Here is a 21,577-nt window from a genome sequence, read left to right as displayed (position 1 = left end):
AAACAAAAATAAGATTGAAAAAAAAATTGAAGCAATTAAAGAAATAAACAAAACAAGATAAAATAATAAAATCAGATCAACCAAAATAAAGCCAAAAGGAAAAGAAAATGGAGAAAAAAAATAAAATAATAGGAAAGTTCAAGTAAATACTTGTGAACGATGTAAAAAAAAAGAATAAAAGAAAAAGTGAAGCCAAACAAAAAAAAAAAATGTGTAAATAAAATTCAATAAAATCAAGCTTAGGTCCAAGAAAATGTCAGGAAGCAGTGGAGAGAGCCAGAACACCTTTGAATGAGAATAATCTTTTTATTGGTGCTTCGGGGGGGGAAATCTCGACTACATCCAAAAAAAAAAAAAAAAAAAAAAAAAAAGGACAACCGGCCGAGCGGTGCTCGGCCGGTCGGGAACATAGGGGACCCCCCACACACTCACACACGCACCCCACCTCCTGCGACGTCACAGAGGCCAGTTTGTTGAAGATCCATCGCGTGTCATCAGCATCCGAAAATAAACATTGTCTGGGGGTCGGGGGGAGGGGGGTGAGAAAATCGGTGTGAGAGGGTGGAAGTGAGTCCGAGCTGAAGTGTGAGACGTCTCCGGGGGGGGGGGATGGAAGCAACGAGGGGGGGGGGTTAGCTGCTGGTTTGTTTCCCCCCCTCCCCGTTTTAAGTCTGAGTAAAGGGGGGGCTGGAGGAGGTTGAAGATGTCCCAAGGTGCAAACAGATCGTCCGGGAAACAATGGAAGAATAAAAAAAAAATAATAATAAAATTGGATTTTACAGAACGTCGACGATAAGAGATGATCATAACAACAACAACAGAAGCAAAGGTGACTATTCATCCGTTATTACAAGGGATTAAAATCACACCCTATCACTATCCGACCCTCCCATCCAAGGAGCATAACATGGTGAACCCTGAACCCCCTTTTAGTGTAGGTGTCGCGGGTGCACAGGCGGTTACTAATGAGTAAAAACTGAATTTGGGGGGAAAAAAAAAATTAAAATAAAATTAAAAAAAAAATTAGCACTAAGCAGCAACGAGCTCCGCGGACAGACGTGCGGGTAAAAGAGATCAATTGGCTCTTGGTTTCTCCCAGAAAAAAAAAAAAAATCTGAGATATCAATACCGTTATGACTCACACACACACTCGCGCGCACAAACACACACACATACATACACACAAATACTTCATCCTGGAAGGGGTTCTCCTGCCGTGCTGATGCAAGTTGATTGACAATGTGTCCGCGGAGTACAGTAAGGTAACGTGTGCGTTTTTATTTTTGTTTTGTTTTTTTTTTTAATAATGGGGGGGGGGACCCTGTTTATCACAATGGGGAAAAAATCATAGAAATATGACATGTATTTTGAGGCATGGGAAGCAAAGAAAGCAGAAAAAAGGGGTGGGGGGAGGGGGGGCACTGCGTGGAAGAGGGAGTACCTTCATGGTACTCGCTCCGAGGTACTAATACTCATAATAGTCGTGATAAGAGGAGTAATAATAGTATTTGATGCGGCGGGCAGGGAAATGAGGATGTCGCTCTGTTTAGGAAACAAAAAAAAAAGTACAAACACCGTGGAGACCAGCCCCCTCCGCCGCCGTCACCAGCTCCGCCCCCACGCCGTCCCTGGCTCCGCCCCCAAAAGAAAGAAGTGCTCGAGTGAGTAAAATCCACGAAGAGTAATCTCTATGTTACAGCTGTTTACACGCCACGCCACCTACACCCAGTCGCGTAGAAAATATACAAAATTATTCTCCAAATTTGCTCCCCCTCTTAATTTTTCTTCAGTATTATAAAAATATACAATTCTCCGATAACAAAACTCTTTTTTTAAAAGTCACATCTGTTAAATTATTCTCTCCGTCCGTCTCCGAGACCCTGAGCTGCAGAACGCCAGCCTCCTCCGCTCGTACATTCATCATCACAATCATCATCATCATCATCATCGTCGCCGTCGTTTCCTTCCTCCTTCGGGAAGAGCGTCCGTCCCGTCCCGCCCCGACCCCCCGCCCCGGGAAAAGAAGACCGAAAAAAAACAAAAAACAAAAGAAAAATAGATCCAGAGTCTTAAGATGAATCCAGCTTATTTCTTCCTCGCTCTCGTGCGCCCCCTCGCCATCATCACTGGTCGGCGAGGCGGTTCTCGTATTTGCTAAGGATGTTGCGGCAGCGGCCGAGCTCCTTCCGCATCTCGGCCACCTCCTGGCGCAGCGCGGCGTTCTCGCGCTCCAGGTAGGCGGCGCGCACCGATATTTGGTTCTCCTTGAGGCGCCGGGCGTCCCGGGAGCGCTTGGCCGCCTCGTTGTTCTTGTACCGCCGCGTCCAGTACTTCTCGTCCTGCCGGGGGGGGGGGGGGGGGGGGGGGGGGGGGAGCACACGCCGCGTGGTTAGCCGGGTTGTTGTTACACATTTATAAGATGTAATTACAATTAAAAGCAGGGTCCTGGTACGGGGACGCCACAGCTTAACGTTTGCTGGGGACGGGGTTATGTGCACAAGGAGACGTCCTACCGAGTGAGCGATCGCTAACCCCGAATCTGACCTACGCCCCCGTCAGACCCGAAGTATTGGAGTAGGACGCAAAACCGGGTTAAACCGTAGAGGAAGATGAACAAGAGGGGGTATTTTTACGGTGTAGTACTTTTAAAGTACTACTTATTGGTTTCCACTGTGTCACATGTGAGCCACCAGGGGGGGGCATATGTGAGTTTCACATTTACACTGAAATCAATATGGATTTTCATCAATACTTCACTGCAGTGGCATATGACCTTTAAGGGTCGCTAACTGGCTGAAGAGTAAAAGAGTAAGTCAAGGCACTGCGACAAAGAGGACTCACACTGCCCTGGTTTGGAGATTCAGGCGTCACGGCGACGGTGGAACTTTGAGTTCGGGTCAAAGAAAGGACGTTCGGATGCGATCGGGATTAATCGATCGAACCGATTGATATAAAAGTGCCGGTTCTACATCATTACAGCGGCTCCCGTCTGACTGCCGGGAACCGGCCGGGACTGAGCCAATTAGAAGGTACCCGTTTGAGGACGCCGGGACTTAATTACATAATCCTCACATGTTGCCATGGAGATCCACCGGGGGACGGTCAACCTGTCCATTTGGCATGATTATTATCGTCAAAGCGTGGCGTCCCCGTATGAGGACGTGCTTTCCATGTGACGGTCAACCACAAGCGTCGCCGTGGGCGGCGGTCGCTCACCTTCATGTTGTCGGGCACCAGGATTTTGCGCGCCTTCTTGATCATGGGCTGCGGCTTCAGCTCCTCCTCGCTGAACGACTGCCTCCTGGGGTCGAAGTTCTGCTGGTCCGACCCGCCCGACATCACCATGTCCGACGGGTCCATGTCGAACATCCCCATCCCGTCGGGCCCGCTGCCCGTGGGCGTCAGCAGGGGTGGGCAGGAGGACGACGGCGAGGAGGAGGAGGAGGACGGCGACTCGCACGAGTCGTTCATGCTCGTCTGACTCCCTGTGGATGACAAGAGACGAGAGCCGTCAGGGTCACATGTTGGGATTCACCCTCGAGGTCCGAACGCACACACGTTGTGTGAGCACATGTGCGCGATACACCATCCCGGCCACCGGGTGGCAGCAGAGAGCCGCCCTCTGAGCGCCATGACAACAAACAACATTCCTTCGCCCTTAACTGATTCCAAAGAACTGAACCAGCGCCGGAGGATTATACCTTTCCCAGGGCGGGGAAGTGTACAAGTCCGTATCGAAACAGACAGCGAGGGGCAAGCGTTCATGTTTGTGTACACAGCCTGGGAACCGCTCTCAGAGAAAACAACGCGTCATGCAGGATGGATGTACAGCTGCGAGAGCCTTTAAATTTAGCGGGGTTATTACACATTTCTTATTATTAAAACTAGGAAATGGACAGTATTCGTTTGTGTGTCTCATGGTGGATTCTACCACCAGACAGGAAAGGGTGCCGGAGTTCTGGGCCTAAAAGGATCCTCTTTGAAGGGAAAAGCGGGAGTCGATGAGCGCATGACTCCGATGTGAATACGAGCATTGAGGAAGTTGTCGTCATCCCCTGACCGCCGCCACCTGGAACTAAATCCTCAAGCAGCCGTCTAAAAGCGGCGGGGTTACGCAACCCCTTCCGCCCTTCCCCTTGTTTGAGCGGTTTGTCGGGCTCTACCTGACCCCCCGCGGTGTGATGCACCTACGCCAGGCATACCGGACGATTCCTGCACCCCCACCCACGTTCTCCGGTTCCGCATCCCGTGCGTGTTGGAGATGCCCGTGAGAAGGTGTATGTTCGAACAGCGCTCATGTGATTGGACGGTCACGCCTCGCGTGTACAGGCGGCTGCTCGACCCGCGGGAGAGTTGTCACGTTTCTACCACTAGGGAGGCGTTGCCGAGGAGCCAAAATACCGCGAATTCCGATTCAGGGCTGACGGAAGAACATCCTCATGCACCTGCGGGAGGTCACGAGTTCGGGTGCCGCCCAATTCTGACCCCATGCCCTCGTACGAGGACGTTGTTTGTTTGCTATTGCGTTCCTGCAGCACGCCGCCGCTCCGCCCCGGACGTCGATGCAGCGACTGTTAGACGTGGAATGTAAACAGACAAAAATTTTGCGCCAAATTGCGCAGAAAGGGCTGCGACTCTGCAAATAAATCCCTTTCATCTGATGTGTCCTCAGCCGGGACTCCTCTAAGATCCCTATCGCCCGACGAGCCCGTATCAGCGTCTGGGCGTCGCATCATGACAGGCGCCGTGTTGCGGATGTTCATCACAGCTGCGGGCGAATCTTCACTTTAAATTTCGGGAGATAGTGCCCACCGGCTGATGAATTCAAGTCACTATCGGGCAAAACAAACACCAACGGACACGGTACTGTGTCAGTTCCTCAAGTTGTCTGTAACATCGGGTCGTCGGGTCTAGCGTAACACTGACACGCGTATCGATCAGGAAATGGCGACATCCTACGTTTTAAACACAAAATACTTCAGCCAAGAACCCGATGTCCTCACTGGAAGGACATTCCTTTGAACAAGTGAAGGTGTGCGTTCAAATGGCGGCCGATCACGCCTCGCATGTGCAGACAGCTGCTGTGGCGGTGACATCGCCGCAGACCTCAGGTTGATCGTCAGCATAGTTCGCTACTAATTAAAACTTGTCCGCCTTCACTTGGCTAATTGGACGACTCCTTTCTTCGATTTGACGTGTGTGTGCTTGCGTGTTTGTGTGTGAATCAGTATAAACGTAAACAGTGGGGCGGGGGTGGGGCCTCTTTACCCCTGGCCTGATCTGAACTTACAGTGTGTACATCACATTCCTTCTCCGGAACAGGAGTAAAATCATATTAGCATGTTGCCTTATTAGCACTGTTTTAGCAGGTTTGCATCAAATCACTGAAGCTAATGTACCTTTAAAACTAACAAGATGTCCTCATATAGGGACAAATGTTTTGTAGTACACACACTAGTGTTTAATTCTCACTGTTTGTTTGGGGGGGGGTAATACCTTATTAGCACCATTTTAGCATGATATTTTAGCATGGTGCCCTATTATTGCTGTTTTAGCAGGTTTGCATCAAATCACAGAAGCTAATGTACCTTAAAAGTAACAAGATATACTCATACAGTGACGATGGGTTTGTAGTACACACACTAGAGTGTCTAATTCTGTGTGTGTGTTTGGGGGTGGGGCTGCCTTATCGGCGTCGTTCTGTTGCAATTGCAAATTTTTCGCTTCAACTTGGTATCGAACTACAAAAAAAAGACCTCCAAGAACAGGAACGCCGCATGTCTTTTAGCGTTTAATAGTCGCAACAACATGGCCGCTTTTCTTTCTTTTGCCCTGAACTGTCCCCAAGCTGGTCGCTATGGAGTATTCGGTGGAGGACACAAGGGACGACAAGGACATCCTCATACAGTCAAAGGGGGGGCAGGGAATTAATTAGCCGTCTTCTATCGTCTGTGTTACCTATACAGCTAAAGCTACGAAAGCTAATATCCGTGAAAACGATAAATTCTGTTTACAGGGTTGAGCAAATGAAAGCTGGCGTTCTCAGATGGGCGTGTCCCAATCACAATTTAGCATTAGCAATGTTGACGAAAATACAACTGGTATGACACGTTTGCCAGAAAACAAAAGACAATCTAAGTGCCAAAGCATAACAGAAGGGCAGGCACTTCGGCAGTAATTTGTCTTGTATCAGACATCGCATCCTTCAAAATGTGAAAACAATAAAGTACTTTGGCAAAAAAACAACTGTGTGTTAAAAATACATCAATAATTATTTCTGCCCTGATCTCCTTCCCCTGTGGTTGCAGGGCAACCACACCATCGTATGTTGTTAGCGGGCCAGTAGCCCAGGGCGTAGCGTGGTCATCCTGAATTTAAAGTTTTAAGTTTCAGTATTTTGAAATTTGGAAAATACAATGAGAAAATAATGGTTAAACCATAAAAAAGGCCAGCAGAGGGGTGGGTGGGGGCTACAGGAATCATGAAAAAAATAAGTTAGAATGTCCTCAAATTGGAACTTTTAAATTAGCGTGTTAAGACCACTAAGTATCAAAACTACCATGCTAGCAAAGATCATCTCACTGGATTCGGGGGTGCTACAAAGCCTCTACGCCATGAAGCTTGAGGGGAGGGCGGGAAGCGCGAGGTGTGCAAGAGCACGGCGTGCGCCGTCCTCGCACGAGGACGAGGGGTCAAACCGGGTTAAGTACACCGTGATCAGGGCTCTTCGCCCGACGCAGGAATCTCGCTCTGTGACACGTGGGTCGCCAAAAAACAGTCACAAGGCCTCATAACAATTCTCCTTCCTGTTGAGCGCCGTTTGGTTTTTGTCCTTTTGGTTCTTTCACTTTCAGGTTTCCTCATCCCCACCCCTCGCGGCGTCCCGTTTCGCTTGGAAATAAACACGCCGGTCAGAAAAGGGCCGGATCGGAACGGAGCTCGCGAATGCAAATATTCACAGAACTCGGCGAAGACGCCGCCTCGCCGTCATCGTTCATTGGCTGGGGCCGGCTGCTCTGCACAGCTCCCGGGATCGTCTTCCTGCCTCCCCCCTCCTCCTCCTCCACACCTCCACTTCCCCTCCTCCTTTCTGCAAACCCCCCCCCCCCGCCCTCCCCGAGCCCCGCCCACACTGTGTCCCGGCCCTGCCCCCAGTTCTCCCGCTCCGACACACCGAGCACGTGTACTGACGCGTGCACATGGCCGTGGCGTGTGAAGTGGGGGAGAGATTTAAAGACACGCAACCGCAAACACTCTTGCACACATGCGCGCGCACACACACACACACAGAGTCCCTGTCTGGTGTTGTGACATATCAATAATTGGCAGGGGCTGAAGACTGATTGTGCCGAACACTCGGGTCCAGAGATCACATACTTCAAAAAAATGAAAGAAAGAACCCGAGCCGAGCCGCGGGTTCGGACCCTCTGCCCCCCCCTTTCCCGTTTATTTCGAATTCTCCCGTTGTGCCCTGAGAGCGAGAAGCCCCCCGCGCCGAAACCAGAGCCTGGATGTGTTTTCTCGGTGAATTCGCTCCCACAGACATGTGACTGCATCCTGCTTTCAGACCCCACAGGACATTCGGCGGGAGAGGGAGGAGGAGAGAGGAAAAAAAAAATGCTTGGTCACCGGGTTTTGTTTTCTCCTTTTAAGAGAAAGGGGGGGCGTAAAATGCTGAATAACAGTCTTGTGGGGGGGTAACCTTGATTGATGCTTTGGGAGGGGGGGTTGTGGGGTCTACCGGCTTCCTATCTGACTTTGTTTACCCACGCCGGGTGAAAAACTCCTTGGTTTTTCGGCGCGCCGGCCCCCGATAACGGCGAGCCTTGACCGAAGACACGTCCTTGCGTATTGTGCGGGGGGCGGGTTGGGACGAAACAAAAATGGCGGCCAACTCACCGTGCAGACAATCGTTTCCTCCCGTCAGGCTCGGCGGCTGGGCCACCTCCAAGCCGATGAGCGACGGGGACGACGAGGACGAGGGCGACGAGGACGTGGAGCCCGGCGGGGACGGCGACGGAAGGCACTGGGAGCTCTGGTTGGGCACGGCCGACGGCGAGCTCTGCGACGGGATCTGCGCGGCGCTGGAGCTGTTGTTGCTGTGCATGCTGCCCATGCCGTTCTCCGTCAGAAACTCCTCCAAGTCCATGTACTGAAGCTGGAAGAGGCCGCCGTCGGCCGGGAGGGTCCGGTCCCACAGCAACGGCCCCAAGAACTGGTTGAAGGTGCCGCCGCCATTGTTGCTGCCGTTGGCGACCCCGCTCCCGTTCCTCATCGGGCAGACTCCCAGCGAGTCCTCGTCCAGGTCCAAAGATCTGTCCTTTTCTGAAACGGGAGGGTACAACGTTAGCTCACGGGCGCCCAAAGGATCGCGCGTCCATCTCGGGCGAAACAGGCGTGTCCCCCCGAGATGCACTTCTGCTCACCCCAACTGCCGCCGCGTCGCACAATCACAGATGGAGCAGATGGTAGCTGAATCACGGTATTAAGCGGAAGCCCAAAAGCAATTTGCCATCGTACTCTAAGCCCCCACCCGACGGTGAAATCACTGGGGGCCGCGCTGGCCGACGCGGCAGCGGGCCGCGTTTAACGGCCGCCGTAATCTGGATCCTAATTTGCGTGCGCGGCGATAATCCGCCGAGGTCGCCCACGTGGGCGTTCACGTTCCCCGCCGTTGCCGGCACCTTCCCGATGGTGATCCAGGCTCACCTTTCATGTCGCAGGGGCTCCTCAGCCGCTGGTCCCCCTTGACGGGGTGCTGCAGGAGGGACTTGAGCCCAGCCATGGCGTTGTGGTGCGCGCCCCCTGTGAGGGAGCCCGCCGGCTGGGTGCAACTTCCAAACTGGGGGCTGGCGCCGGCGGGGAGGTCCGGGGTCGGGAGCTGGGACAGCTGCCTGGACATCCTGGGCCCGGTGCGACGCGTACGTGTGCGCGCGGAGGTCACGGAAAGACACCTGGGGGTACTTCGGGAGTGGAGATCTGACCCGGGGCAATAAGAGCACGGTTCAGCGTGGCTGCAGAGAAGGGGAGGAGGGGCGGGTGAGTTTAGAGACGATGCAAAATACTGCTAGTTTTTGCAAGTGCAAGTACAGGCGGTTGGAAATAGCAGAGCAAAGTAGTACTTTACCTTGTACTTGCGGCGGGCTTATGTCCTCGCAGGAATATTCTCGTCGTAGTACTCCATTACAAGCCCGGCGTCGGGAAAAAGAAAACAAGTCCGGATCGAGGCTTGTCGTTGTGTGTGTGTGTGTGTGTGTGTGTGTGTGTGTGTGTGTGTGTGTGTGTGTGTGTGGGAGGGACAGTCAGACCATCTGGGTGGAAACACACCGTCCACTGTCCGAGAAGAGGGAACAAAATACAAAAAAAGAAAAAATCCCAGGAGGGAAGGAGGAGAATGGAATCTGCAAACAAAAACAACAACAACAACAAAATGGTAGGTCCTGGAAAGATAAAAAACTGGAAAGTTTGAAGGTGTTGTTTTTCTTTTTCTGTCTTTGCCACCTCCAAAAAAAACAAACAACCGAGGAAGAGGAGGATTAAAAAAATAAAGTGTCCAGAGAGGAGAGAGAAGAAGAAGAAGACAGGAGCGCAGGAGACGGTCAGATGACAAGTTGTGTTGCTGTTTGTCTTCTCTGCAGCCGCGCTCAGTTGTCCGTGGGGTGGAGGAGGAGGAGGAGGAGGAGGAGGAGGAGGACGTTTCCTCCTTCTTCTCTCCACTCCCCCGTTTGTACCTTCTGCGCCTGCGCGTGTTCGTAAAGTCACGGGCGCGCTGGCGTGGGGCGCGCGTCCCGGCGGCTCCGCTCAGCTGGAACGGACACGGGGTGTCTCACGTGACGTCACACGTAGCGGAAAACAAGCGCGGGTGGGAGGAGGAAGAGGAGGAGGAGACGTTCGTGTTCGCCAAAAAAAAAAAAAAAAAAAAGAAAAAGAAAAAAAAGTAGCCGTGTCGCTTATTATTTATGAGACACACCTACTCTCGTGCCACACCTCGAGGCCGGGATTTTTTTTTTTTTTTTTTTTTTGGAAGCGGTTAGGTAGCAAATAAGTAATAATAAAACAAAAAAAACCCAAACAAACACGGTTTTCTGTCGCGGCGCTGCATGTGACGTAGCTAGCCCGAACGAGAAGTGAATTTAAAAAAACACGGCTGTGTGTGAGTGAGAGTGTGTGTGTGTTCGGGGGGGAGTCCGACATTTTTCTTTTTTTACCCACTCCTCGTGAAGCCGACGGCGGCCAGGTAGCGCCTCCTCGGCTTCCTTGCTAATCCACAGAAAACGTGAGAGCTTGTTTTTTTTTTTTTCAGGCGGAGGGGAACGTTTCGAGCACGTTGCCTCCGGGGCGTACAATGGCTGCCGCCTCACGTGTACCGGACACGCGCGGCGACGCGGCCCGTCCGGGCGACGCGGCTCCGGCTCCCATTGGCTGAGAGGGCGCCGCTCGCGCCTCTCGCCCATTGGTTAGAAGTGGGTCGGGGGCCGAGCGCGCCCCGCCTCGGATTCCCCGCGCGGTGCATGCCACTGCCACGTGAGGGCCGGTTCGAAACGCCGGGGAGCGCGAGGGGTGGCCTACTCCACTGTACACTGGCGAGGCGCACGCACGAGTGCGCGCCACAGGAATCCATCTCTTCTCCTCCTCTTCCGCACAAAAAAAAAAAAAAAATTGAAACGGCCGACGAAATGAATTACGACGCCGTGTCATATCGGTTAATGTTCCATTTAACTCTTAAAAAAAAATAAGAATAAAAATATACATACAGAGAGAGATTTTTTTTTTCTTCATCCGGGTACTTTGCGCACCGGCACGTTGCCCGTCTAAATAAATAAACACATGAGAGTCGCTGTGACTCAGCTCAGGACTGTTGTTGAATTGCAGTAATACTAATATATCAGTACAAGTATTGATACTATTATTTTAATATAAATATTCATACCGCCCAAAACGTCTTCAAGTGAAGAAAGTCAAGTCCGGTTGCCAGGACAAGAATAGCAAATAATATATTTGAAGCAATTATAGAATTATTACATATAGCCTAAATTGGAGCGTTGTACACTGGAGGCCCATTAGCTTTCATTGTTTCTTTTAAATGCGGGTTTTGTCTATATGGTGTCCTTGAGTGTCAAGTAAGGCGCCTTAAATAAAATGTATTATTGTTCCCGTCAAGTGTGCAGAGGCCCAGTCGTACGGACAAAGCAGTTCCATTGTGGATCAATAAAACCGACGTGATTGATTTAAAAAATCCAGTTGCACGAGTGCATGAAAGGGTTAAAGCAGGATTTCATCTGTCAGCCATTACTGCGGGGGTCTTCAGTATGTGTGGGGGTAAGACTCGGTCGGCTCCGGCCCCGCTTGAACTTTCCGTCTGATCGCCAGAGCTCCGAGCCAGGAAACCTTCCTGTCCTCCGTCCAGTCCCCCCGTCACGTGCGGAAACCTCAAAAGAAAATCCCATCCGAGTGTTTCTTTTTTTTATTATAATTTTTTCCGCTTTCGCAGCTGCGTTTTTTTGCATCGGTGACTCATCGAAATGTGACCAGACGGGTCAGAGTCGCCCGGCGACTGTTTGTTCGGGAGGCGGAGGAGCGAGGCGGGCGCGCAGCTTGTCCCCCGCACCCTTGTCCACCCACCCAACGGGCTGCCATGTGACTGCCCCTGCAGGGGCCACAAGGCCAGGGCACCAGCCTGTGTGTGAATGTGTGTGTGTGTGTGTGTGCGCGCGCGCGCACGCACTTTACTGCCTCCTAGTGGAGGCCAAGATGCAGGGCGAGGCCTTGCCTTCATAAATGCAGGGATTTTTCTTTTACGGTGGTGAAGGTGTTAAAATAAAAAAAAAATAAAAATAAAACAATAACACATTTTCCCCTCAGTGATACGGGCAATAACGCTGACAGCCGGCTAATAATTTCAATACAATTTATTACTACATCCTGAAATCTATTTTAAAGCACAGGGTTATAAGAAAAACTCACAAAGGACATGAAGATTATTGTAACTGTAAAAATCCAAATACCGACTTTGGTTAAGTTATTACATACTCATATTTATAGAATCTACCAGTCCGTACCGTCTCCGGGATATTGCCGTTAGTAACTGCGGAACAAGAAAGGCAGGGGTGGGGGAAAAAAAAAAAAAAAAAAACGGTTACACTTAAGGTTTATTCATTTCTGAAATATAATCAACTACTGACTTTCAGTAAATGTGATAGAAATATACTAAAAACTATCTTTTTTTTTCTTTAAAAGAAAAAAAAAAGCTTGAAAGGGGTACGGACATTTCATAAGTGAGTAAAGTGACAACAATCTCATTAAAACGATTTTCTTTAGAAGAAAAAACAAAAACGAAAGGCTTGACAGTGAGACATGATTGCAAATCAGCAAAAAAAAAAAAAAAGAAAACCTAAAGGGTCGAGGAGAAGGAGAGGGGGGGTTAAGTATTGGATGAAGACTAGTTACATACATAAATACATGGAATATTACATTTTGCTTCTATGATAGGTCCTTGTCTTAAACACACCGTGAAGTACTGTAGAAATAATCACTGCTAAAAAGAGCATACAAATAACATGAGATAAACATGTGTTACACTTTTTTTTCCTTTTTTTTTCTTAATCTCTCGGTATAAAAGCTAGGAATATTTGAAATAAAATCAACGTAACAAGCAAGGCTTTTTAGTTAGATTTCTTCATTTTGGCAGGAGAGTGGGGGGGGGGGATTCTGGTGTACTAATTAACCGGCGTGTTTTTTATTCTTTTTTTAAAATGATCTATATGTGATTTCATCACTGGTGGTGGTGGTGGGAAGAGAGGGATATAGAGGAACCTTCAGACCCAGGTAGCACTACAAACATTTGGGGGATAGGATGTATAAGCCATCGCGTACTGTTTTTTTTTCTTTTTTTCTTAAAAGTGTGATATCATCTCAGCGAAAAAACTTGACCAGAGAACAAACATGCACCGACACACCCCATCGCCCCCCCTACTCCTAATAAATGCACTTTACATTGAAAAAGAAAAAGAAAAAAAAAGAAAAAAAAAAAAAAAAGAAGAAGAAGATAAAGAAAGGAAATCAAAATCCTCAAGAGCCGCTACGTGAACAACAAGACAACGTACACAGCAGACGGTTATCATACAGCAAGAGTAGGGACTCTAGTTTGGGTAGTGGTGGGGGGCTGGCAAGGGGGAGGGGTACATTAGCAGGTAACTTTCACCTAAACTCGTCTAGTAACTGCACAGTGTCAGCAAAGCATAGTGTCAATGCACTTAAGGGGGTTAGTGATGCTATGGAAACAGTCACATCCTCAAAAGACCTTCCAGGGGGGAACCTGGAGAAGGAGCTCTGGACAGGACGCTCTACAGTAGTTGTTAAAACACACGCACGCGCACACACGCGCGCACGTGCTCGCTCGCACACACACTCCTAATAGTCAGCAGAGTAGATGTCACACACACACACACACACACACGAGACACCGGGCAAGTTCTCCTAAAAATAAAAAATAAAATAAAATAAAAAAAGGCAACAATCGCCTTTACAAGTCCCTTTTTTTTTTTTTGTTTTTCATTTTTGTGAAAGTCTAACCTTCCCCCCTTACAACAGAACCCCCCAACCCCGTGCTACTCCCCCCAGTGCCCCCCCACCCCCCCCACACTTCCCGGATGCTCAGTATCTGTATTGTCCCTGCAGGAATGGCATCTCCCCGCCGTCGTTGTCGTCCCGGCTCTGCCGCTCGCCGGGCCTCTTGGCGAGACACAGCCTCTTGGCGTTGCCCCGCTGCAGTCCCGTGGCGGCGCGGAGGCAGGATGCCCGGTGCCTGCGGAGCAGCGCGCCGTTCCAGAAGCGAGCAGAGCAGCGCTGGCAGGCAAAGGCCCCCCCGGCGCGGTGGGATGCCCGGTGGGCGAAGGCCGCCAGGGCCCTGCGGGACTGCTTCCCACAGACGCTGCACCGGAGCCGCTCCCGGGCGGCGGCGGCCCTCGGCGGGTGCCTGACCGCCATATGGACGAGCAGCCCCGCCTTGCGGGAGAACACCGAGTTGGGGCAACGGGGGCAGCCGAAACGTTTCACGGGGACTTTGAGGGAGGACAGGATCTGCGCCTTCACCCCCCCGGGGTTGACCAGCTTATACCCGCCGCCACCCGATCCCTCCCCTCGCCTGATAGTCAGGCGAAGAGAGCCGTGTTTCTTATTGGAGTGGCCCTTGATCGTACAGCTTATCTTTCTCCTCTTGCCGCTCCTGTCGCACCTGACTACTTCCTGCGATCCCCACTTATTCTCCCTCCAATCTCTCCTGTCCGACTTTTTTTTTTTCTTCTTGTGCCGCCTCGTGTCGTCGCGCGGCTGCTGGACGCCGCAGTCGAGGCGCTGGCTGAGGCTGTGGCTGTGGTGGTGGTGGTGGTGGTGGTGGTGGTGGGGCGGGGGGCCTGACTGATGATGGGGATGGTGGTGGGAGTGATGGAGATGGTGATGTAGATGGTGATGTTCGGCGGAGGGCAGCTCCGTGAGGGGCTGGAACGGCGCGGTGGTGTGGAGCGTGCGGCTGCGGGATCCGGCCGGATATATGTGCTCTCCTTTCACCCCGGCAGGGGAGTGGGGATGCTGCGGGGGCATGACCGTGGAGTTTGGCGGCAGGGGCTGCGAGTACGACGGGGCGCTAGAGGCCGAGGTCTGGGCTGCGGCGGCGGCGGCGGCGTCATAAAAGAGGGGGGAGTAGCCAGGCGGCGGCTGCGGCGGCGCCTGCTGGTGGCTGTGCGTGACAACGCTGAGGCCCTGCTCGCCGTGGCTGTCGCCGGACGGCGCCAGCTGAAGCAGGGCGTTGGTGGCGGCCTCGCTCTCCGACGCCGACTGATTCACGTCCCCGCCGACGCGGTTATCCCCGGAGCCGCCGCCGCCGCCGCCGCCCTCCTGGGGGTTGGAGGGCTCGGCGCGGGTCATGCCGTGCTGCGACTGCTTGTGGCGCGTCAGGCTGTTGGAGTAGGCGAAGGCCTTGCCGCACACCTCGCAGCAAAAGAGCTTCTCGCCGCCGCCTTCGTGAACAGTCTGGTGGTGGGCGGTCAGGTGGAAGTGATGGCGGAAGGACTTCCAGCATATGGCGCAGGTGTAGAGCCGCGGCGTGGGCGGAGGCTGGGGCTGCTGCTGGGGGTTGGCGTCCTGCGGCTTGACGTCTTGAGGGTAGGAGTAATAGGAGGAGGTGCTCGGCGCTTGGCTCTGGCTCCGGTCCTGGGCCACGCTACATTGGGGGTTCGGATTGAAGCTGTTGAGGTTCTCCGCGGCGGGTGTCGTGGGCACCTCTTCCAGCTCCCCCTTCTGGTGGAGCTTGCTGTGCCTCCGGAGGCTCTGGGAGTAGCCGAACTCCTTGCCGCAGATGCTGCACTTGTAGTTCTTTGCCCCGGAGTGCACCGTTTGATGCTTGCTGAGGTGGAAAGCCTCCCTGAAGTACTTCCCGCAGACGGTGCAGTGGTGGGGCTTCTCCCCGGTGTGGATACGGTCGTGGCGGCGCAGGGTCTCGCGGCGCGCGAAGCCCTTGCCGCAGACGCTGCAGAGGTGGGTGCGCGGGAGCCCGCTGGGCCCCATCCTGGGAGTGTACTGCCTACGCTTGGGCGGCTGCCCGCCGGCCGCCGGGTCCTTCTTGGCCCTGGGCTTGCGGGGACGCTTGGGCTTGCCGGCGGGATTCTGGGGGTTGCCGCTCAGAGCCTCCTGGCTCCCGCCGCCTCTGAAATTCTTATCCAGGCCGGACGTGGACGAAGGCGAACCCAGAGGCCCTAAACCAAGACCACCCAGTAGACCTCCTATGATGTCCCCCCTATCATCCCCTCTATTTCCACTGTTGCTAGCCGCCGTGATGGCCGAGATTGCGTTATTGACAGAGCTAGTGACATCGTCCTCTGAGTCATCCAGGAGAGAAGAGAGGGGCAGGTGAGGCTGCTGCTGCGGGTGGTGGTGCTGGTTGTGGCTCTGAGAGTGCGGGTGCAGTGTCGGGGCCAGGGGTGCCTTTCTCAGAGCCGGGCCCGCCATCCCGCTTCCACAGGGGGAGGCACCCGAGTAGCAGGGTGATGGGTTACCTTGAGAACGGTGGTCATCATGGTAGCCTGTGTAACGATTCCGAGAGTAGTCAGTGGGGTATTTACCATCTGTTCTGTCCCTGTCATTTGAATTCCCTCCCCTTCCAGACTGAAACAGACCATCACATCCTAACCCTGATTTTGGCTCTCCTTCCCCCACAATGATTACACCATCCTCTTCCTCAGTTTTCCCATAAATCACCCCCCTATTGCTCTGATAAGTTCCCCCTCCTCCGTGACCTCCTCCGCCCCCTCCCCCGACTCTGTCCTCACCGTCACTTCCTGTCTTGCCGCCCCGTTGTTTGGGTCCCCTACCTGGCTTGCCGCAGGTGCCTGAGGCAGCGTGGTTGAGTAGAGAGGTGCTCTCGCGGAAGGCACGACCACAGGCGGGACATCTGAATGGCTTTTCCTCATGTATCTTCTCGTGGCGCGTCAGTGACTCTCTACGATTAAACGCCCGGGAGCAGGTGGAGCAGCCGTACGGGCGGGCCGACGAGTGCAATACCCCGTGTTGCAGGAGGTGCCCCTTTTTCTTAAAGCCCTTGCCGCAATCGGGGCAGTGAAATATTTTGTCGGGGCTGGGGCAAGAATTGGAAGTGGGCTGGGGGGGCTCTTGGGTCGAATGGGGGAGGCTGGGGTCGGACTGGGTTTTAATGTGAACGGGGTTGGGGCCGGTCGTGGCCGTTTTGCTCGTGCCGGCCGCCGTGGGCTCGTGCATGCGCAAATGCCGGCGGAGGCTTGAGAGGTGCGGGAAGCTTTTGCCACACTCGCCGCAGCTATAAACGGGCTCGGTATCGGACTCGGCGGCGTTGGGCTGCATCGAGCTCTGGGTGTCGGATTTAGACAGGTGGGAGTCGTTCGCGACCAGCACCGAGGCAGCAGCGGAGGAGGGGGCGGATGAGGAGGAGGACGAAACTACCGATGAGGATGAGGATGACGAGGCGAGGAGGGACGACGGGTCTCCGCCCATGCTGGACATACCGATTAACGCCGGGGGCTGGCCGTGGCTGTGCCCCCCGCCGCTACTGCTAGCGCTAGGGTTACCGCTGTGGCTACTGTGGCCGTGACTACTGGCGCCGTTACTCGCGCTGTCGGACTTTCTCTGGGGCAAATAGCCGGCCATGGCCTTCTTCCTCCTACTGCTGCTACCGCTGCCGCTACTACTGCTAGCGCCGCCGCCGCCGTCCCCCTTGCCGTCATCCTTAGACAAGGACAAGTGGAGCGGCAGGGGCAGCGGCAAGCCCGCCTCCTGCTGCATGAGCGAGGCTATCTGGTTGGACGACAGCACGGGGATGCCCTGGAAGTCGAAGCCGCCCAGCGACGAGGGCTGCGTGCCCGGGTGGAGTGGGTGGTGGGGATGAGAATGAGTGTGGGGATGGGAGAGGGTGTGAGGCGGGAGCGGCTGCTGCTGCGGGGGCTGCTGCGGCGCCTGCTGAGGCGGTGCGGTGGAGTGGCCATGTGAGTGAGAAGAATGCAGTGCGGGGGGCGGGGCCAGACTGGTGCTGGGCTCCGCCCCCGTCTGACTCAAACCGATCCCTAAGTGGTTGTGTGTTCCCTGTTGGACCAGGAACTGCTCTAAGCTAGCGTTCGTAGGCACCCCGGAGAGAAAATACTGATTGGCGGCTAGCATGCAACTAAACTGTTGGTGGAGGCTCCGCGCGTCGGACTGGGCCCCGACCAGCTGGTGCCCTAAGGAGCTGACGGCGCTGCTGCTAGGGGGGTTGTTAGAGGTGGCGACGGAGGTGGAGGGGGAGGGAGAGGAGGAGGACGGGCCAGGTGATGCTTGGGGTACGGAGAGGCCGGGATGCAGGGGAGGCGGAGGTGGAGGTGCCGATGTTACTAATCCTCCTAATCCCCCGGCGCTCCCGCTACTGCTACCTCCTCCGGCAAAGTGCTCAAAGCGGCCTACGCCCGGGTGTAACTGCTCCTGTGCTAGCGCTGCCTCAGACGGGTGGAAAGAGCGCAGGAACTGCGGGTAGCCTGAGGAATGGCTCGAGCTGCCGCTGCTGCTCATCTTGCTTGACTTCGAACGAGAGCTCTGGGATGAGGAGGGCTGTTGTTGCAAAGGTGGGGGAGGAGGGGCACTCATCTTGGCAAAAATGGAGGCAGAATCAGAAAAGGCGTTACCTCTAGAGCCCTGCAGGGGGCCCAAGCCAAGTCCAGACAGAAGAGCTCCAGAAGACTCAGCCTGCTGCTGCTGCTGCTGCTGGAGTTGATGCTGGTGAAGCTGCACTTGCTGTTGATGCTGCAGTTGTCGATCTAAACCGAGGCCTTTGAACTGGTGGGCCTGGTGCCCACTTAACATCTCTATAATGTCCAAATTGTATTTTCCAAACTGGAACATTTCCCACTCACTGGTACATGGGGGGGTGAAGGGGCCAAACCTCCGAAACTAGGGGTGGCGAAAGACAAAAAGGAAAAAAGGGAGGGGGGAAAAAAAGGAAGACGGTCCCACCACTGGTGAAAGACAGACTTTAGCTTAAAGAGTTTATGCTACCGTTTCATCCAGAAGCACTTGAACGTCGCCTCGATTTAAAAAAAAAAAAAAAAATGAAAAATTTGTATCTCCAGACAGTTCTTACCCCCCCTCTCGATCATCCGCCTCTTGCAACTTACTTTCACAGAAGCAGGAGGGTGACAGGAAAGATCAAGGGGTGTCTAAAAACAAAAGGGGGGGGGGGGGGTCTGATTAAAAATAAAAAGCTCCACCTAACGCTTACAGTAACTTTTAAAGAGAGGCGGCTCAATTGGCGTCTCCTTGCTCCCTCTGCTCTTTTACCGCATCGACCTTTTTATCCTTCATCTAAGCGAGATTCCTCGTCAGCGTTGGGCCGAGACGTCCCTAGAGCTGGAACAAACAAAAGTTTAAAAGAGAGAGAGAGAGACAGAGAGAGACAGAGAAAGATGAAGAGGTCATAGGGGGAAGATCCTTTTCCACTGCAATTCTGCTTATTCTTCCTCGCTGATCTAAATCGGACTCACTAGTCAATTTATTGGGTACACCTTAAAATCCTCTGGATCGAGGCGCACTTTGATTCTGCAAAAACGGGGGTGCGTGAATGTGGCGTCTGGTTAAACCACCAAAGTTCTTGCTTTCGCAAAAAACTTTTGAAAAACAAAATTAACACACTGCACCTTTCAGGATTACATCTTTAAAAATCAACTGCGGGAACTCTGATGTCTATCGAATCTACGTAGCATTTGAAAAAACGTCCGCGGCCCTTAAATGCAACAACAGCGGACAGAAAACACTTGAATTATGAATTTCAATTCATGGTGACACTGAACATGAGGGTTAAACACTTTAAAAACATCTTTTGCATGATCTTGACATTCATTTTCCTCCGTGTCAGGGACTAATAATCCTCCCGGGATAGAGAACTTACCGTGAGGCCGGATTGAGGGACGCCACGGAATCATGAAGATATTGCCCCACGTGGGTAAAATATCTTCCATCTGTTCGATTTTGAAAAGGTCGTCTTGATTTTGGGCACGCGTGTGTTGACAGAAAGCCCAATCGAACGCGAGCAAATGTCACATCTGCCGCCTGGTTGCCGTTGTCAAATCACGAAACTGACCTGTCTGCGGTCTGGCATTTCCTAAAAGTGCATAGATTTTATCCCCCCCCCGCACCCCCCAAATTGCTCAACAGTGGTTTTACTGAAAAAGGGGGGGGTCAAAATCACAATGTTGTGGTTTGTTTTTCTTCTCCCTCATGGCAAGCTCTAGTGGAAGAGAAGTACCTTCTCACCGTTTTTCAACTCTTTTCATCCCCAGATCACTGAGTGTGTGAAATCACACATCTGTAAGCATTAATACATTTGAGAATGTAGGTTAAAGAGCGACGCAATAAATAAACAATTTTTTTAAGAAATTAATGTGGGGGCTAAATCCGGTGACTGCTTAAAAATGGTGTCGACCTGCAGAAAGGTCTTACTTATATGACTTTCTTCAGTGATATGACAAACGAGTGAAAACCTTCCCAGTGAGTTGCATTGGGAATGTATTATATAAACAGAAAGATCGATCAATCGATATATATATATATATATATATATATATATATATATATATATAGATAGATAGATATATAGATACATAAATAGATAGATATACACACACACACACATCCAGATTATGCGATTTTAGCATTATTTATTCATTTCCTATCATTGCTATTTCTCCCGCCAGGATGGAACCAGAGTCCAACCCAATATTTGGATATTCCTAAATTTTCACCTGCCATTTGACACAATTGTGCTGCTACCTTATAACTCCTCAGAGGCTGATATTTAATATAATATGGAGAAAGGGGCATTCATTTGCGAAAATACTCAATATTGGTTTGAGTTAGGGACGCATTACAAAACAAACACACTGGATGTGGCCGTCTAAGTATTTAAACTGTGCGGTGTCAAATAAAGTTATATCATACTGAATTGTTAAACCATAGATGATACATTTAAAGATGAGGACAACTTCATTAACAGAGAAATAGATGGTTGTGTTTTTAAAAATACTAATAAATTATAACTTATTGCATATACAAATCCACATTCCGTCAAGCACCCACAGTTGCTTAGCAATCCTTGCAAGGAAAATGATTAAAGTTTGTGACTGTCAACAGATCAGTTATTTCACTGAGTGTGAAACTCATAGCGTGTTTCATATTATTATAATTATTGTTATTATTATAATTATTATTATTATTCTCACCTCTCTTGCGTTTCTTACCGTTTCCTCCAATCGATCCGTTCATCCAATCGGGGAGTCCGATCCCCTGGCAGACGAGGGAAAGAATCGATCGTGTGTTTCACCGGCTCTCATCTTAACGGGGGAAATAAAAATATAAAAAAACCTGTGTAGAAAAAGACATAAAGCGAGGAGAGAGGGGGAGGGAGAAAGCGAAAGAGTGAAAAATGGAGTGCGGGAGAAATTAACGTCAGGGGTCACAATGTAAACATTAGCAGCTCGCTCCGGTGCGCAACCGAACAACGGGTGCACTTGAAGGCATCTTTTGTAGCGGAAACTAGCGAACGGTTAACAGAGAAAAAGAGATAGAAAAAGAAAAACAAAACGTCGGTGGAAGCCCTAGCATGCGAAACTTCGCCCGGGAGCCCGTTTCACACGGGGCTCGGCGGGTTTAGCCGCTTGTAGCCGCACGCAGCCCGGAGAATAACCCCCGCTGCTAACGCTAGCCGCCGTCCCTGCCCACAATCTCCCAACAAGCACGCCCAACTAGCCGCTAACATCGGGGATGCTAGCGCTAGCCACCCCCTCCGCCAACCCCCGGGACACCCGCGTACGAGACGGGAGAAGGTGCTGGGAGGAGGGGGAGAAAAGATGTTTACCTCGGCATTCGGAGCACCGCTGCGGCTGGACGAGGCCCGTCGCGCCTCCCCCCCTTCGCGAGTAGCGCCTAGCTTAGCTTAGCTAGCGTCCGCTCGCATTTCTGCGTGCTGTTTTCCAGTCGTTAGCCGGAGCCATTTTCGGAGCCCGACGGTCTCGCGCTGGGCGACTGCGACGGA

At 52.1% G+C, this 21,577-nt stretch overlaps 2 protein-coding genes across 5 annotated transcripts; both read right to left on the bottom strand.

The window, feature by feature from the left end:
• Positions 1-286: 286 nt before the first annotated feature.
• On the bottom strand, positions 287-10,309 carry dbpb (D site albumin promoter binding protein b). The gene is made up of 5 exons (XM_086155650.1): positions 9,128-10,309; positions 8,710-9,014; positions 7,900-8,325; positions 3,217-3,485; positions 287-2,339 (listed from the first exon to the last, which is right to left on the bottom strand). Exons 2-5 carry the CDS (start codon positions 8,900-8,902, stop codon positions 2,124-2,126), a joined length of 1,104 nt encoding a protein of 367 aa, XP_086011776.1. The 5' UTR covers positions 8,903-9,014; positions 9,128-10,309; the 3' UTR covers positions 287-2,123.
• A 1,585-nt stretch (positions 10,310-11,894) lies between these two features.
• On the bottom strand, positions 11,895-21,577 carry LOC147229896 (uncharacterized). Of its 4 annotated transcripts, XM_086155599.1 has the most exons (6): positions 21,401-21,577; positions 20,784-20,907; positions 18,829-18,897; positions 18,666-18,707; positions 16,365-18,441; positions 11,895-16,076 (listed from the first exon to the last, which is right to left on the bottom strand). In XM_086155599.1, exons 3-6 carry the CDS (start codon positions 18,850-18,852, stop codon positions 13,654-13,656), a joined length of 4,566 nt encoding a protein of 1,521 aa, XP_086011725.1. In that variant the 5' UTR covers positions 18,853-18,897; positions 20,784-20,907; positions 21,401-21,577; the 3' UTR covers positions 11,895-13,653. The 4 variants fall into 4 exon arrangements, with proteins under 4 accessions (XP_086011725.1, XP_086011723.1, XP_086011722.1 ...); XM_086155597.1 differs by having other exon boundaries at positions 11,895-18,441; positions 20,766-20,907; XM_086155596.1 differs by having other exon boundaries at positions 11,895-18,441.

The sequence above is a fragment of the Fistularia commersonii genome, chromosome 11 (assembly GCF_037954325.1).
Source record: "Fistularia commersonii isolate RoL2024-O1a breed Wild chromosome 11, RoL_Fcom_v1.0, whole genome shotgun sequence".
Taxonomy (NCBI): domain Eukaryota; kingdom Metazoa; phylum Chordata; class Actinopteri; order Syngnathiformes; family Fistulariidae; genus Fistularia; species Fistularia commersonii.
The sequence above is the reverse complement of the archived record's forward strand: the minus strand, read 5'-3'. Positions and strand labels throughout refer to the sequence as shown.